Here is a 16,339-nt window from a genome sequence, read left to right on the forward strand (position 1 = left end):
TAACGCTGACAGTGACATCAGTGCACGTTTTCCCCTTAGAAACATCAGTACTAAAACGAGCATATTCGGTGCTTTCAGTTTTGCATGACTGTGAAACATTACATTTCAAGCGTTTACATTTCAGATATGATTTTGCGTATCATCGTTACATCGCAAACACACTCTGTGCGGCATTCTCCATTGTTTGCCTGGATATGTGCGGGAAAGCCCAGCGCTGGTTGAGGGGCACAACGTGACCTAACAAACAAGGAACCTCCGGGAACACCGTCAGTCCTGAACTATGCGCACAAGGGCCCGGTCCGAGGGGTTCCGCGAGAAACGACACTTTGGAAATGACGCTCAAAATGTGTTTTTTTGCAAGTGCTGCTCGGTAAAGGCACATTCATTTCGTATAAATGTGACGTTTATAAGGAAGGTTGACAATAATAGTCACTCGGATAGAGCTTGGCACGTTTTATTCAACTGGTCCATCGGCCGTCGCGACACTCCCTGAGCGCGTTTGCTTGGCTTGGGAGGCGGAGACGGGACCCCCGTTGACGTCAGTGGGCCTGTCGGTTTCCTGCAATAGAAAGTGAGAGAAGATAGAACGAGAGACAGGAAAAAAACAGACCTCTGACCGTTGAAACCCTTGACAACAGTTCAGACTGCACCTGTAAGTACCAAAAGTTAAGAAATACACGCGTCTTAATAAGCGTTTGGAAGCATGGTCCTGTGCGCTGCAAACGCATGCGGTGCGTAAACGCATCTCCAAGTGCTGTTGTTTTGGGACACAGTGTTTCCAAAGATTTGATGGGTTGTTTAAACTTGTGAGCATGTTTGTGTGAGTTTTATGCTGATTTTGACTGGTGTCGGTCGCTCTGTACTGAGCCGGCCCGTGTTTTGTATCTCGCCGAGAGCGCACGTCTCCAGAATCCTAATACACGGGGTGTAAATGTTTATCAAGCCCGCAACGCTGTTGGAGAGAGTCGCCGAAGCACCGACCGCGACGGCAGGTAAGCGCCAAAACACCTTTCCTCGACCATGGGATGCAAACGACAGCGTTTCGGATGCGCTTTGCACGTCCTCGGCTGATTTAAAGGGCATTTTGTTGTCGAATTAGGGAAGTGTTTCTCGTTCATGTCCTGTTGCAGAGGGGTTTTCCCCGGCTCCGCCCTCTTCATGTGTTTCTTAAAGGCAGTAATGCGCCATTCATCCTGTACGCACCTGGATTTGGCGCTGAACTGTGGCATGTTCGCGCAGTAGCTTTTTCTTGGAGAAGGTTATGGTTTTGTATCCGTTAGGTTTGGACACATGGTGACTCATCGCATGCGGGTCTTATAGGCTGTAAGCATGTCAGATTGGCACTGGCATGGTCTGTTTTACAGGAGCAACCCCTGTTTAGTGCCATTTCCTTTTTTGCCAGTGCATGCATGCAGGCTACTCTGTATGTCCCATCATCTGCAGCAGTTTCTGTTGACACCGTTAGGCTGATTTCAGGGTTTTTCCTAATGGCTTGATTGACAGATTATTTTAACATTTTGCATTTATGTATTTGACAGATGCATGGCAAGGCATGCATTTTATTAGTATGTGTTTTCCATGGAAATCAAACCCCTGACCTTGGCATTGACAGTCCTATTTATTATGAGTTGAACCAAGAAAACAAACAAAGAAAGAAAAAGAAAAACCGCAGGAGTAACATTGTAACATTCCAGTTCTGCAATTATGTGGTATTCAAATTTGGCAGTATCATTCTGCAGTAACATTGTAACATTCAAGTTTTGAAACAACGTAATATTCAAATTCTGCAGTAACATTATTTCAGAATGTGAATGTTACAATGTCATTTTCAGATGATACAGTAGCATTCTAATTATGAAACAATGTAACATTCAAATTCTGAATTAATGTAATATTCAAATTCCACAGTAACACTTTAACGTTCCGATTCTGCAAAACATGTCTTATTCAAATTCTGCAGTAACATTGTTCAAATTCTGAAATAACATAATTAAATTCTGCACTAATAACAATATATTATTCCAGTTCTGCTATTGGCTAGCTGAGATTAAATACTTTAAAAAAATGGTCATGACTGCAGTGTAATATACATATACTGATTTTGCTGATTATTTTACTCTTCTTATAACTGAGAAATATATCATCATATGTACATTAATACACACACACACACACACACACACACACACACACACACACACACACACACACACACACACACACACATATATACATATATACATATATATATATATATATATATATATATATATAAAAACATTATGTGTTGATTTAGAAAATATATAGACACATTATTTATCAACATTTTCAGATCATCCTAGGACAGTCATTGAAAAAGCTGTCCCTCTAATCAAATGCATCTCACTATTAGAGGCGTCATGTCTTGAAATGGATGCGTCTAATAATCCAAAATGTGCTGTGCAGGGGGGCTTACTGGACCACGAGTGAAAAACACTGTTCTAGGAGTGTGTGTGTGAAACCTGGTGCATGCGCTTTGTGTGTAAGTGTGTATGCTCAAATCCTCGGGGAGGTGATGTCATTGCCGTCGAGCTGCACTCGGTGGGAAATCATACACACTCGTAGTAAGCGTTATGTAATGTGGAGAGACGGAACATTCGTGTGGAATCTGGCACTCGCTGTGACTGGATGCTGGCGGGATGCAAGGGCGAGGCATGTCAGATGGAACTGAGAAACATATAGAAACAAAAACCTCCTAAACGTTGAAACAAAGAGCGTCTTGTGCAGAATGTGGGGAGGGAATGCATCTAGTCCTGCAGAGCCAAGAAATGCATTTGCCATTTTGAGAGCTGCAGTTTTAAAATGTTTTGAAGTCTGGTGATATTTATCATGGACAACAAGTCAACATTAGTGCGAGAGGATATATATCAACCTGGCTGATTAATTGGCTATTTATCTGCATGGATAGAGTATAAACTGTATGAATTTTAAATGAATGTTGTGTAAAATATTTGCTATCACCAGTCTAAATTATATTGTATATTAGTATTATATCTGCCAACTTAAGCTTTAGATTTCAGTAAAGATGTGCCATTAAAAATGTATCAGTTAACACAAGTCAATCTCTTCTGGTCTACTTTCATTGCATTTATGATTTGCATTAGAGCCGTTCACCCCAACGCCATAAAGAAAGCATTAGAGGGATGTTTTGAATTTGCATTGCTCCATTATTTTCATTTATGTTGAATTAACCTTTACTAACCAGGGTTGTGCATTATTCAGAATTACATTTACTATGCCTTTTAAATCCCAATTCATTCCAGCTGTGTTTTTTAATGTTTAGGAAGTATTTGGTTTCTATATAAAATAATTTTTTAGATGCCATATTGTATCTAACACACTGTGAAGTCATTAAAAAAAAAAAAAAGGTTGTGGTGCTGTATGGCTAAAGTGACAGTATTGAACTTGGTAAATATTTAGAAATATGTCTTATTTTGAAATGATTCAGAATTTTGACCCCAACCTCACTTTTGAAATTCCCTGCAGTCTTTGCAAGATGTCAGAGATGACAGTGTGATTTCTCTGTTTGATGTCGGAGATGTGTGTAGTTAGTCAATGCATCGACGTTAACAGATCATTTCGATCAGAAATCTGATTCCTGCACCAGATCTCCATATGATCTGTGTCAGTCCATCTAAAAAATCACACTAGTGATCTGTCACAGCAGAGACGGAGGACGCCACGCTTGAGTCGTTTCCAGAAGCAAGAATGTGTGTTTGTGGCCTGTTTTGCATTTGCTTGAGTTTATTTGTCTCTCATCCGTCCCAGATGTGCAGAGGGTGTCTTTCCTGTGCGGAATAGGAGATTGTCTTTCCTCCCTGTGATCGCCCGCATTCCATCCAGCATCCTTCCATACGATGTTTCACTGAGCCTGCGGAAAACCACCCAAAATGCCACGTACGAAGCAGAACAACCCCAAAAACCTGAAAGGTAAGTGTTTGCTTCCGTTTGACCAGGCTTCTGTTTGTTTATTGGGTCGCCCCTTTCACAGGTTTCGATGCGGTCGCGAAGTGTCTCTTTTAAAATGTCTGTGAAGTTCATAAAGGGAAATGTTTGCATAGTTAATGCAAAAGCGTAGGGTTCCCAGTCAAACTAGTACATTAATTTACGTGGCTTGGACAAGTCAACTGTCAAATGAGAGGATTAACACATTTATTTTCCACAAATTAGTCAGCCGTCAAAAGTGTAAACTGGGGGTTTCAATTCGACGTGTCTTTCAAAAGTTTTTCTAGTAATTCTAATTTGACGACACTGTAAAATTAGTTCAGAAGTTTCCTTATTCCGCGTTGATGTACTTCCTGTTGTGGATAGTTGTTGGTATTAGAGGGAGGGGCATTCTCTTATTCTATAAATAATTTGCGTGGAATCAATATGTATTGATATTTTTGGTCTGTTTTCCTGGAAGAGGAAAGCATTGAATTTGCTAAATTGATGTTTAAGAGTACACTTGAATGTAGACGGTGTCTGTTTAATTACAGCTAGTGGTATTTTATGCTATAATTCATCTCTGTGATTCAGTTCAAGTTATTTTCATAGAATTAAAAACGTACTCGCCATAGTTGAGCATGTAGCAACCCAGATTTTGGAGTGTTTGGATAATCATTGCTTTGAGCTTGGCCAAACATTATGAATAATTTAGTTTGATTACAGAACAGCATCCTCTAGAGACGCCTGTGACTTTTCCCAATATTGGTATTATTAAGTGAAGAGAGGAACAAAAAATAAAAAAAAGTCCTATTTTTGCAAAGAAATGGCCGTAATGATTATTACTGTTTTGGGGTTTAGTTTTAGAAGTATACAATGTAAAAAACTAGTGTAATTTTAAATGTAAAATATTGAGAGAAAAAAACCTGAAAAAATTGTTAATAGGTTAACAGTAAGTTCATAGTTAACGGTTCCCGTACTATATACAGGGAAAAACTGTCATTTTTACTGTATTTTTTTAGAGAATTATTCTGGCAACCACAGCTTGCCAGGGTTATTATTATTATTATTATTATTATTTATTTTTTACTATGGTTTTAATTACATCGCAACATTAAAGCTCTACATTATATTAATAACACTTTGGTATTTTAAAAATACACAAAGACAAAACACCATCGGAATAATGCACATGAAACTAATGCAATAAACATTAACTAAATAACAAAACATGTGACATAAAACACTGTAATTACTGATAACAAAAATGAGAAGACACTAAATTATTTATATTAAATATAATAATTTCAGATGTGTCACGCAACGCAGGGACTTCTGGGAATGTAATTTTACTGTATTTTTTTTCTTTTTCATACTGTATCTCATAAAGTTATTTTTGTGAGTTAAAGCAATGTAATTGGAAACATAATTGCATGAAAACATATGTTGTCATGACTTAATTTGTTATAGTGTGTAGCATTTTTTGTTGTTGTTTTCTGTAAAAAGTAAAAAAATATTTTTTACAGTGTGTTAATAAAAAGGTACTAAGCAGTTCTGGAGACAATCAAGAACTTTATTAACTTTAAGTCTTTGATCTTCTCCAGAACAAATTTGTTTTATTTACTTATTTTTCAAATCCAAAGTCGCTTTAAATATTTCTGTGATCGCGCCAAGGAAACGAAGCAAGCATGTCGGTACACGCCAAAATTGCTCTTCCATGCATGGCGTTTCTGTGAAATCCAAGACATTTCCTTTTTAACAAGGACGCCCCCACCTTTAAATCCACCCACTCAAACAATTCATGCCGTTTCATGTTTTAATACAAGGTTCCTTGTCATTTAAGATGTCGAAAAAAATTATTTTTACAGAATCAAAGTTTAATTAGAATCTTGAGATGCAATAAAAATGTAATAAAATGAAAGTCTTGCATAGTGTGGCATTTGGCTGTGCGGATGAAAATGGCTGTACAGCAATGTTTTGAAAGAACAAAAAGCATGAAAGAGAAAGAAAAAAAACCAGAACATGGAACGAGAGGATTCCCTCCTTTGTGTTTGGTGGCTGTTGATGTCATGGATACTGAGGTGACCTCTGTCTATCAGAACACACCCTTTCAAAGCAAGTCATAATGGAGTCAGATGGTCAAAGATTCAAATCATAAAGCTTTCATTGTTCTCGAGGTCGCCGTGTTTCTAGCGTGTTGAAATCATTGCTAGGTGCAGACTCAGCCTACATGTTGCTTTGTGCGTGTGTGTCTCATGACTTTAGAGCGGAGCAGGAATGCTTCAGTGACGCAGTTTGTGGGTAAACGGGCAGGAAGTAAGGAACCTCTTCCACCTCTCGCTCTCAGTGTTTACTCTTCTGAAACAGCTGGTCTCCAAACACACACACACACGCTGGTGTTACCGCTCACATTACGTCGTGCTCACCTGCTTTTCACTGTTTATCAAATTATAAACCATTCAGGAACAGGTCCTAAGTTATGATGTTCATACTAGATGCTAATCGGCTCACAGGCACAACAGTCACAAATGTATTTTGGTGCTATTTTGAATTTTAACCTTTGGACATTGCACTATTTTAATATCTACTAGTTAAAGGAATAATTAACCAATTTGTTTACTCACTCTCACACTTGTTTCAAACCCACATGCCTTTCATTCTGCAGTGGAACAAAACTTCACACAGGTATTTTTAAATGACCAAGTTTTTAGCTACTAAACAGGCTTTCAAGTCCAACTTTTGACTCACTATTAGTGTATAATAACTTAACTTGATCTGTTACTCATAGAAAGCTATATTGTGGAAGACTTACCAGTCATTTTAAATGCTTTTATGGTGATTTTTGCATTTTATTTGAAGCTTATCGTATGTAGTCGCTATGAACTGTTGTTGTATAGTGAAAAGCTATGTGAAGATACTTCAAAATGTCTCTTTTGTGTTCCTCAAGGACAAAATAACAACATACAGGTTTGAAATGAAAGTAAACGATGACAGAATTTTTATTTTGGGGTGTGTGATTTCTTTAAAACCTATAAAAAGGTTAAAGGCAGCCTTTTTGAGTTGTAGCATTTTTTACGAGAGTTTTCATAAATATAGTGGAAGAAAATCCGTACATTAGTGAGTTTTCCGCTAGTAAATGCACTGTGAATAGAGCATGAGGTGTTGGGCTGGGGAAAGGATTTGTGGTGGAAAGTCTTAAAGTCATGAAATTTCAAAGTCAGTGTATTGTTTATTTAGCTGAGGGGTGCATGACTTCACATACATTTACTGTTCAAAAATACAGAAAAATTTGTGAAATAGTATTAAAATTGAAAACAACTTAATACATTTTAAAACGTAATTTATTCCTGTGATCAAAGCTGAATTTTCAGCATCATTCCTCCAGTCTTCAGTGTCACATGATCCTTCAGAAATCATTCTGATTTGCTGCTCAAGAAACATTTCTGATTATCATTGTTGAAACCAGTTAAAAACAAATATTTTTAATTGGCTTAATTTTTTATTTTTGCTCAATATTTGGTAACTTTGATATAAGGTGACGTAGTTGCACGTTACTACATGTACTTACTATAGTAATAACAGTAAATTATACATAATTACAAGTAACTAACCATAAACCAAACCCATAACCGTAGCTCTATAGGGAGTACTTGTAGATAATTAATATTACTCAGTACTTATCTGTAAGTACTATGCCACCTTAAAATAACGTGTAACCTATTGTTGTGGAAACAGTCACATAACAGGACATGACTAATTTGCATTGTTTTTGTAACCACAGTTTTGTTTTTTCCCTAGGCAATCCCAACAAATGGATTTGCACACACACAAAGAGGACTTAATATAATTATTTAAAAATAAAAGTCCTATTTGTATGTGTGCAAATGATTTTGTTGGGATTCCTAATAAATGCAAATGAGTAATTTATTACTCATAATTTATCATGAGTTATTCATAATCTATTATGAGAAATTGTGTTGAACGTCGGACCGCGTTGCACCTAAGTGTCCCGGTAACATCATTTCATAATGGTGTTGTCGGCACAGTGACCGTAGGCGGTGAAATTGCGGCGTGTCAATGCAGGAAGCTTCTCCTGTGGGTCTTCCTCTACTTCTCATTTCTTCAGCGCCATTAAAACACGTTCTCTGTCTGAGACATTGAATTAACCTGCTCTGGGGCAAACACACTTCGCCCACACACAGGTGCTGCGGCTTGCAGACTGTTGCAGCTCGTGTTCGTGGGAGATGACCGCAGAACACTGAAATGGAAAAGCCCTATTTAGCGCAACACCCGCACAGTAATCATGCGAGAGGCGCTGGCGGCGTAATCTGGAACGTCCCTTTTGAAGCTGCAGGGGTAAATGTTTTACCCAGAATGCCCATCTTGACTGCATGACCTGGCAAACCTGTTAATAATCGACTCGCGGGTTTGTTCGCTGACCTCCCGAGGGCCCGAACGTGTGCGGGGTGTGATTGTGTAACCCGGGCCGCTGCTGATAATCTCAGGTGTCAAGCGCGTTGGGCTTCTCACTGCAGTGATGGATGGGTCCATAGATTCAGAGTTGTCACTTTAAATTGTTTTTTTTTTTGTGGCAGATGCCACTGTTTCTGTCTCTATTCAGTCCGTTGGCGCAGGAAGAGACTAACCTCCTTTGGGAATAACGCGGAGGAGAGACACTCATAGTAGCGGTGTCGGTTTATGAGACGGAGGAGTTTGATTCAATGTCCTCTTGTATGGTTGAGCCAAGTTTGACGTCAACCGAACACTGTAGGAGTCTATATCTGTAGACATGCAGTATACGGTTTTGGGTTTGACATTTCAGATGGGCTCATGCATGGGCAAAAGCATTTTTCCCTCCTATGCTGTTTTTGTTGACGTACTGTAGTTCTAGATCTTCACATGTGAAATGATTAACGGTGCTTATACACTCGTGTACGATTTCCTGGTTTACTACCAGGTTCATTATAACTGTATGGTTGGCGACATGACATTGTGATCATAATTTATTATTTATGTATTATTTGTTGGATAATGCAAATAAAGTAGCATTTCCATTCCATTCACTCTTTGTGGGAAATCTGTGCGAAATAGAAACAGAAATGGACATTGTAGACACTGTGGGAATTTCACTTTGACTTTTTTTTTTTACATACATCTAGAAATGTATTCAGTAAATGTGATTAAGTCGGGGTTTATGCATGTCGTCTTACTAAATTAAAAATTGTATTCATGTCAAGCGTTCAGATGTTTTTTTTAATGTGAATTTTTGGAGATTTTAATCACATTTTTATGCAATATCCCAAAATCTGCTTAAAATACACTACTGTTCCAAAGGTCGGGATCATTAAGATTTATTTTTAATGTTTTTGAAAACCAAAAGAACACTAAAAACAGTAATATTGTGAAAAATTATTACAATTTAAAATAGCTGTTTTCTATGTGAATATATTTTAAAATGTAATTTATTCCTGTGATGCAAACCTGAATTTTCAGCATCATAACTCCAGTCTTCAGTGTCACATGATCCCTCAGAAATCATTGTAATATGATGATTTGATGCTCAAGAAACATTTCTTATTATTATTTCAGTATTGAAAACAGTCGTGCGGTGCTGCTCCATACCAGCTATGCCGCATCAACTGATACATTTTTTTCAGGATTCTTTGATGAATAGAACGTTCAAAAGAACAGCATTTATATGAAATACATAATATAAAATATGAAATGTATAAAATATTGAATAAAATGTTTTGTAACATGATAAATGTCTTTAATGTCACTTGTGAACAGTTTAGTGCATCTTTGCTGAATAAAATAATTAATTTCCTTAAATAAAAAAATCCCCTGCTGAAACTTTTGAACAGCAGTGAATGTAAACCCAGCTAAATACATATGAGAAGTATCTGTGGTCAGAAATTTGAGAATGTTTGTGAACTTTTGAGTTCTGAAAGTTTTCACAGTACAATGAGCTGTTTTATTTCAAAAGGGCAAAACATTATTTCTCATCATGTGACCTATTGAATGAGCCACAGTACGATTAATATTTATCCTGTAATTCACAGTAGTGTTACGCTTCTGTTTAGCCGAGGAGATGACGAGATGGAGAGGCTGTCTGAATGCCATTTGTTGGTTTGTCCCCAAAGGGCACACATTGGCTTCAGTTCTGACATCAGAGGTCAAGAGGTCAGGCTTGGGGTTAAGAAGGGGTCTTGAACTCAATGTAAGGCCTGAATTATAGTCTGTCTGATCTCAGAGAAAGACCCCATGAATATTCCTGAGTTGTTTCGGTCTAAAGTTAAATGGTTCTGGCATCTCTGTTCTTTTTATAGCATTTCAAACGTAAAGCTGCAGTGGCAGCTGATGTAAAATCAGCATAGTTAGGCTGTCCATTCATACTAATATACACGTCAATCTGTTATTTCATGAGAGCACGGCTCAAGTTTTTCAGGTCATGTTTAAAGGCCTGATCTCAAAGAAAGTGATTATTTTCATGTGAACAAAACGTGAGATGGAAATCAAAGCAATGCATTCCTATGTATTCATGCTGTCATTTGTCAGATGACAGAACAAGGTTTTTTCCCTTTTCTAACTTCTGCTTCCTCCTTTTTTCTAGTTGTTTCACTAACCTTTTGGTAGCTAAGCTATTTTGCTTATCCTGCGTCTTTTAGGGTGATTGGTTTTCCTGTTCTTCGCGGTTTGCGCAATGACTTTGCTTAAGTTGCATTGTGACACCTATAATAATGAAGTGAATTTGCTTTTCATTGTTTTTAAATAATATTTTCGCTCTTGGTGTAAACAGGACTTTTTAAAAGATGGTTGTTATTATTAAAGGAACACTTTGACTTTTTGGGACTTTAGCTTATTCACTGTATCCCCCAGAGTTAGATAAGTCCATAAATACCTTTTTCATCTCCGTGCGTGCTGTAACTCTGTCTGACGCACCCACCGCTAGCCTAGCTTAGCACAAAGACTGGATGTAAATGGCTACAGCTAGCATACTAATCCCAATAAGTGACAAAATAACGCCAACATTTTCCTATTTACATGTTGTGATTTGTATAGTCACAGTGTGTACAAATAACAAGGTCATATGAGACGCAACCATTTTTTAAACGTTTAAATACTGGGAACTATTTTCTCAGAAGGCGAAGCACTGCTACTTGGGCGGAGTGATTAGCGCAGCACCCGAGAAGCGCCGTGGTGAGGAGCAGAGAGTTCGCTCAGAGTTGGAGTAATAGAGTCAGCAATTACGAGGTAGTAAATGAATAGCACGGAGATGAAAAAGGTATTTATGGACTTATCTAACTCTGGGGGATACGGTGAATAAGCTAAAGTCTCAAAAAGTCGAAGTGTTCCTTTAACAATAACCGCATTCAAAAAGTTTCTGTTTATAATATTCTGAACGAAAAATGATAAACCATTATGAATCTGTTTCTGAATTTTTTTTTTTTTTTAGTGACTAAATTGTAAAAAATCCATTGTATGTATACACTGAAAGTATACTGTACATGTTATGAATTTAATTTATGCTTATTTAAATGTAATGGATGATTCTATTATTGTATTACATTCAATTTAGGGTGAAATATGAGCTTATGAACTAAACATTTTACACTATAGATTCATATAAATTGAGTTTTGTGAAGATGTGGATTAAATGAAGTTCAGACCCTGACGATGTAGATAAACGCTGCATCTGAAATCGACTTCCATACTATATAGCACGTGAAAAACAGTATGCAAACAGAGTAGTACGTCCGAATTCATAGTATTTGAAAAACAGTAGGCGAAAAGTCCCCGGATTACCTAATACTTCCCCCAAGATTCTGAAGTGTGCATTTGATGGACACTTTATTTTCCCATGAGGTCACGGGAGAGGATTTATGAATGAAAGTGAAGCGACGCAACTGACGCTGGTAGGTCACATGATAGTAACATGGCAGAGGAACCACGTTCGGATTTATACCCATATTCATACTATATAGAGCATGCTTTTTTAACGGTCGCGAAGTAGGCCTATATTCAAATGTAGTACGTACTCTGAGACAGTATGCACTTTCAGACGCACTGAAACGCTAACAGTTTTAGATCTCTCAAAGGAGACGCTGTGATGGAGTTTTATTGTGGCGTCAGATTTTTACCTGTTGTGTCATGCTTATTAAAGCAAACCAGTATTTCCACACTTTACTGTACAGTTTGAATATGTGAAACCCATGCTGTCCTCGCTCTCTCTCTCTCGCACTCCTTGTTCCCTGCGGCTGGGATCACCCTCCGTTTTAGCAACAGTAACTAAAACAGATGCGCAGTAACAGGTTTGGCCATGTCTGTTTGGCTCCCTGCAAACCTTAGAGAAATTTAAGAGTGTGTGTGTGTGTGTGTGTGTGTGACAGAGAGTGAACAAAAAACTGAATGTGAGAGATTGTTTTTTTTTATAGTGACGTATGGAACAACTGTGCATGTGTGTATTATCAAAACCTCTGTTATTCTGTGGTCAGTGAAGATCTTTATAACGGCTTGTACGCGTATAATGAAGGGAAAGGTATAATTCTGCTCTTTATTTCTTTAAGGAATAAATCCTTTTTTCCCCCACCCATGGAAACACTGACTCTTTCCAGTCATTAAGCTATAAATTTAACAGCTTTGCTTTTTTTTTTTTTTTTTTTTTTTATAAGTGTGTGAAGGGGGATCCAGCACATGTTGGTTGGCAGTCGTACAGCATGCTTCTTTGTTTGCCCACAGTGGAGAACTGAGGCGGCCACCTTAGACTCTTTGCTGGAGTTACTCTAGTGAGCGGTGCCAAACTAAGGCCACATCCACACTAATACGTTTTCGTTTGAAAACGCATCTTTTTCTCTCCGTTTTGGCCTTCCGTCCACATTGAGACAAGCTGTTTGAAAACTCTCTCCCAAGTGGATAAATTAAAAAATATCGTTTTCGCGTTGTTGTGTGGACTATGAAAATGGAGGTATTTGAAAATTATGATTCATGTTTAGTCATGTGACGCATATTGTACCCATAGAAATCTAGGGATGCACGATATATCGGCCAATAAATGAAGAGTTCAGATGCAAAAACCTCTATATGCCATCTGAAATTTTCTGCTAGAATGATAATTTTTATCAAGCTCATTTATTTAAGTCCAGTAATTTCACTTAAATGGCAATTAATAGGTCATTTTCATTGCCATATAAGTGAAATTACTGAACTTAAATAAATGAGCTTGATAAAAATTATCATTCTAGATGAAAATCTCAGATGGCATTTAGAGGTTTTTGCATCTGAACTCTTCATATGTTGATTTTTAATGTTAACGTTATCGGCCCTATAAGAAAATTTGTCCGATATATTAAAACCGATAAATAATGGGTTTTTTCTTTAGACATTTAGCTTAGACATTTAAGATGTGCACTGTTTATCATGATGGTTTTGAATTGCTTGAAATATGATTTGAAAAAAGGAAGATAGTTAAGTGCAACATGTGGAGTGCAAGTCTGTCATATCGGCTACATAAAATTATAATGAGAACATTATAATTGTGTGCTTGGGACATGGCTTTTAATGGTGAGACTTTTGTTTTAGTAATCAGGCGATAAAAATTTGGATTTCGATTTATCGGCCAATATATCGGTTATCGGTATCGGCAAAACTTTTCATATCGGTGCATCCCTATAGATCTCTATGGTTTTCTGCCAGTTCTTGCAAAAAATCCTGCAAAATGTTTTATTTACTCACAATTCTGTGGCAAAACATGACAGTTGCGTTTCAGGCCATGCGATTTTTGAGTGTAACCTGGACGAGTAGTACTGGGATATTTTGCTGAAAAAGATTCTCACGCTTTCCTTCTGGCATGATTATTTTATATGTCTGCTCTTTCTGTATCATCTGGTATGTTCTACGCATGCACTGTAAGGTGATTTAAGCATTCTCAGATGTTTCAATGTGGATGTGGACGCTAGTGCGGACAGGAAGAGTTTTGGACTGTTTTCAAATGTAGACGTAGCCTAAATTGTTCCCACTCTAATTAATGAGACGTTACACTTTTACAGTGTAGAAGCTTATTTAATTATAATTGAAGCAAAGTAGTTTTGTTGTAAAAATTTGGCCCACTTATGGAATAGAAAGTCTAGTTTATCAATTGCACACTCTTGCACTTTCCCTTAAAAGTACATATTTCACCGCTGATGGAGGAAATCATATGTTGCCATTTTGTTTTTATCACACTATGGGTCAAACAGTATTTTCTGGTTCAAGTCTGTTACAAAAGCAAGGTGTTATATTTCATTTTCCTACGGCCATAGTTGCTTTTGTTTAACAAGCTAAATCTGTTGCCATGGTCACGACTAAATGTATTTAACATTGTTCTTTGAATTGTTCCTGTTATACAAGAAACCCTTAGTTTTATCTAAAAGGTAGAACAAAAAACACTGCGCTACTTGATATCAGCCTCCATTGTCTTGGCTTTTGGCTTTTACAGTAGCAACAGTAACTGTAGTAATCAGTGTTTTGGTTGAAACTATGGTTACCATAGTAAAAAATTACCCTCACTCTTGAGCGTCTGTCCTCTTCTGTAACACTTTTAGCTGTCCTGCAAACCCTCAAACTGCTCACTCTCGTAAGGTTTATAATACAGCCGGTGTAAAATTTCATCTCACTACTTCCCTCTTATTGCACACAAGATTTTTCTTGGCTATTGTTCGTTCTTGCATTCCCCCCCCGTTCGTTCCACCCCCTCACCGTGCCTGAACACCATTCAGACTTTCGTTTTGAATGTCTGTCAAGCTCTGACTGTGTGTCGGACCAAAGTGACTAATGCTGGACCGACGCCACCCACCTGCTATAGGCTGAAAAGGTTGTGCGAGTGTGTGTGTTCTCACACTTCAGGCCTGCACATTGCCTTATTTTCTCTTCAGAGGTATTTCTGTGTGAGCACTGCATGTCGCTCCAACGTTTAGAAGAGATTGTGTATTTACATGCACATTTTCAGGGCATACGCCCACATACGCCTATACGCAGGAGTTTAGGCCTTCCAGTTTTGTGGTCAAAACAACGATTCGACTCCGTTTGGCATGACAGATTAAGATAGCGTCAGAACAGTGTGTTTTCATCTCTCTCTCTCTCTCTCTCTCTGTGTTTTCACGTAGTCAGTGCACCACATGCTCATTGCCGCGGTGTCTGACAGCACGCTGTAATGCTCTTTTTGTGTTTCTGTTTAAACGCATTGCAGTTCAAACACTACGTCACACTAATGGACAGAATATTCCAGTTTTGTTTCTTGTGGTTGCAGCTTGTGAATGAAAAACACCACACTTGTTGAATTTTACAATGTTTGAAGAACTGCACAGATTAATTAAATCCCACAAGTAAATCCCAGAAATGTATCCCAGGTCTTAAATGTGTAACCCTGCGGCGTTTTGTTCTTTCTAAGTCAATCTGAGGTTTTGGGCGCATTTGATTCTTGCGAGCTCATAAAACTGCATTTGAGACCCATTTCGCTTCCGTAATGTGATGCATTTCAACAATACTCAAGAAAAAAATGAGGGCAGAATTGATCAGTCAAAGTGTGTGTTTAATAATAGAATGAAGTCAGATCTAAATGTGAGTTTGCAATGCATTGTGGGGGATCTACTCCCCATTGTTGTTTTTGTATCATTTATATGCTAACATAGTATTTATTCATAATTTTTTTTTTTTTGTTATGTGCTTTTGTCATTTTTAATTGTTTTTTTTTATATTTTATTTCTTTTTAACTTTATTTTTATTTCAGTTTTAGTCAATTTACAACTTCAACTTCAACTTATTTCAGTTTATATCCCAGGGCAATATTTTGTTTAACAACATTTTTGTTTAAGTTTTCCATAAAAAATGTACACTTTGTTTTATTTTAGCTTTATTTAATTTAACAAAAAATATCTTTAGTAGATTTAACAACACTGCTGTTCCCCAAATCTGTCGTTATTTGTTTTTTTTGCTGCAACCTTTACTACATAAATGTTTACTGGCATTCAATTTCTGTTACCTATTTCAGAAAGGCTGCATTACCTACAAAAGTAGTCATAAACAATGACTATTTGACTATGGGTTATTATTAATCAGTAGTTTTCATGTCCTAGGTGGCATCAGCTTTTTCGGCTTGATAAAATATTACAAAGTAGTGCTGTCAAAACGATTAATCGTGATATGTTCGATGCGATTACTTGCGATTAATCAATTTTGAAAGAACTGATTTTGTAATATGTTAGTTGAAAAAGACTTTCCATTTTAGCTGATGTCACGTGTTTGTGTACAGTATTTATGTATATCTATATACATATATATTTAGTAGGGCTGTTAAAATTTTCAATCGAATTAATTACTCGATGTGGTGATAATTTTCTCT

At 37.3% G+C, this 16,339-nt stretch overlaps 1 protein-coding gene across 2 annotated transcripts in view; it reads left to right on the top strand.

Moving 5' to 3' along the window:
- The first annotated feature begins 405 nt into the window (after window positions 1-405).
- The window catches only part of hivep1 (HIVEP zinc finger 1), a 62,800-nt gene continuing 46,866 nt past the window's right edge, over window positions 406-16,339 (top strand). Inside the window, exons 1-2 of one of the 2 annotated variants that reach the window (XM_082186156.1) lie at window positions 406-652; window positions 3,808-3,969. In XM_082186156.1, coding sequence (XP_082042282.1) covers window positions 3,930-3,969 — 40 coding nt within the window. In that variant the 5' untranslated portion in view covers window positions 406-652; window positions 3,808-3,929. The other variant, XM_082186157.1, reaches the window with a different exon arrangement.

Source organism: Leuciscus leuciscus (genome assembly GCF_965113295.1).
Source record: "Leuciscus leuciscus genome assembly, chromosome: 12".
In the NCBI taxonomy this organism is placed as follows: Eukaryota; Metazoa; Chordata; class Actinopteri; order Cypriniformes; family Leuciscidae; genus Leuciscus; species Leuciscus leuciscus.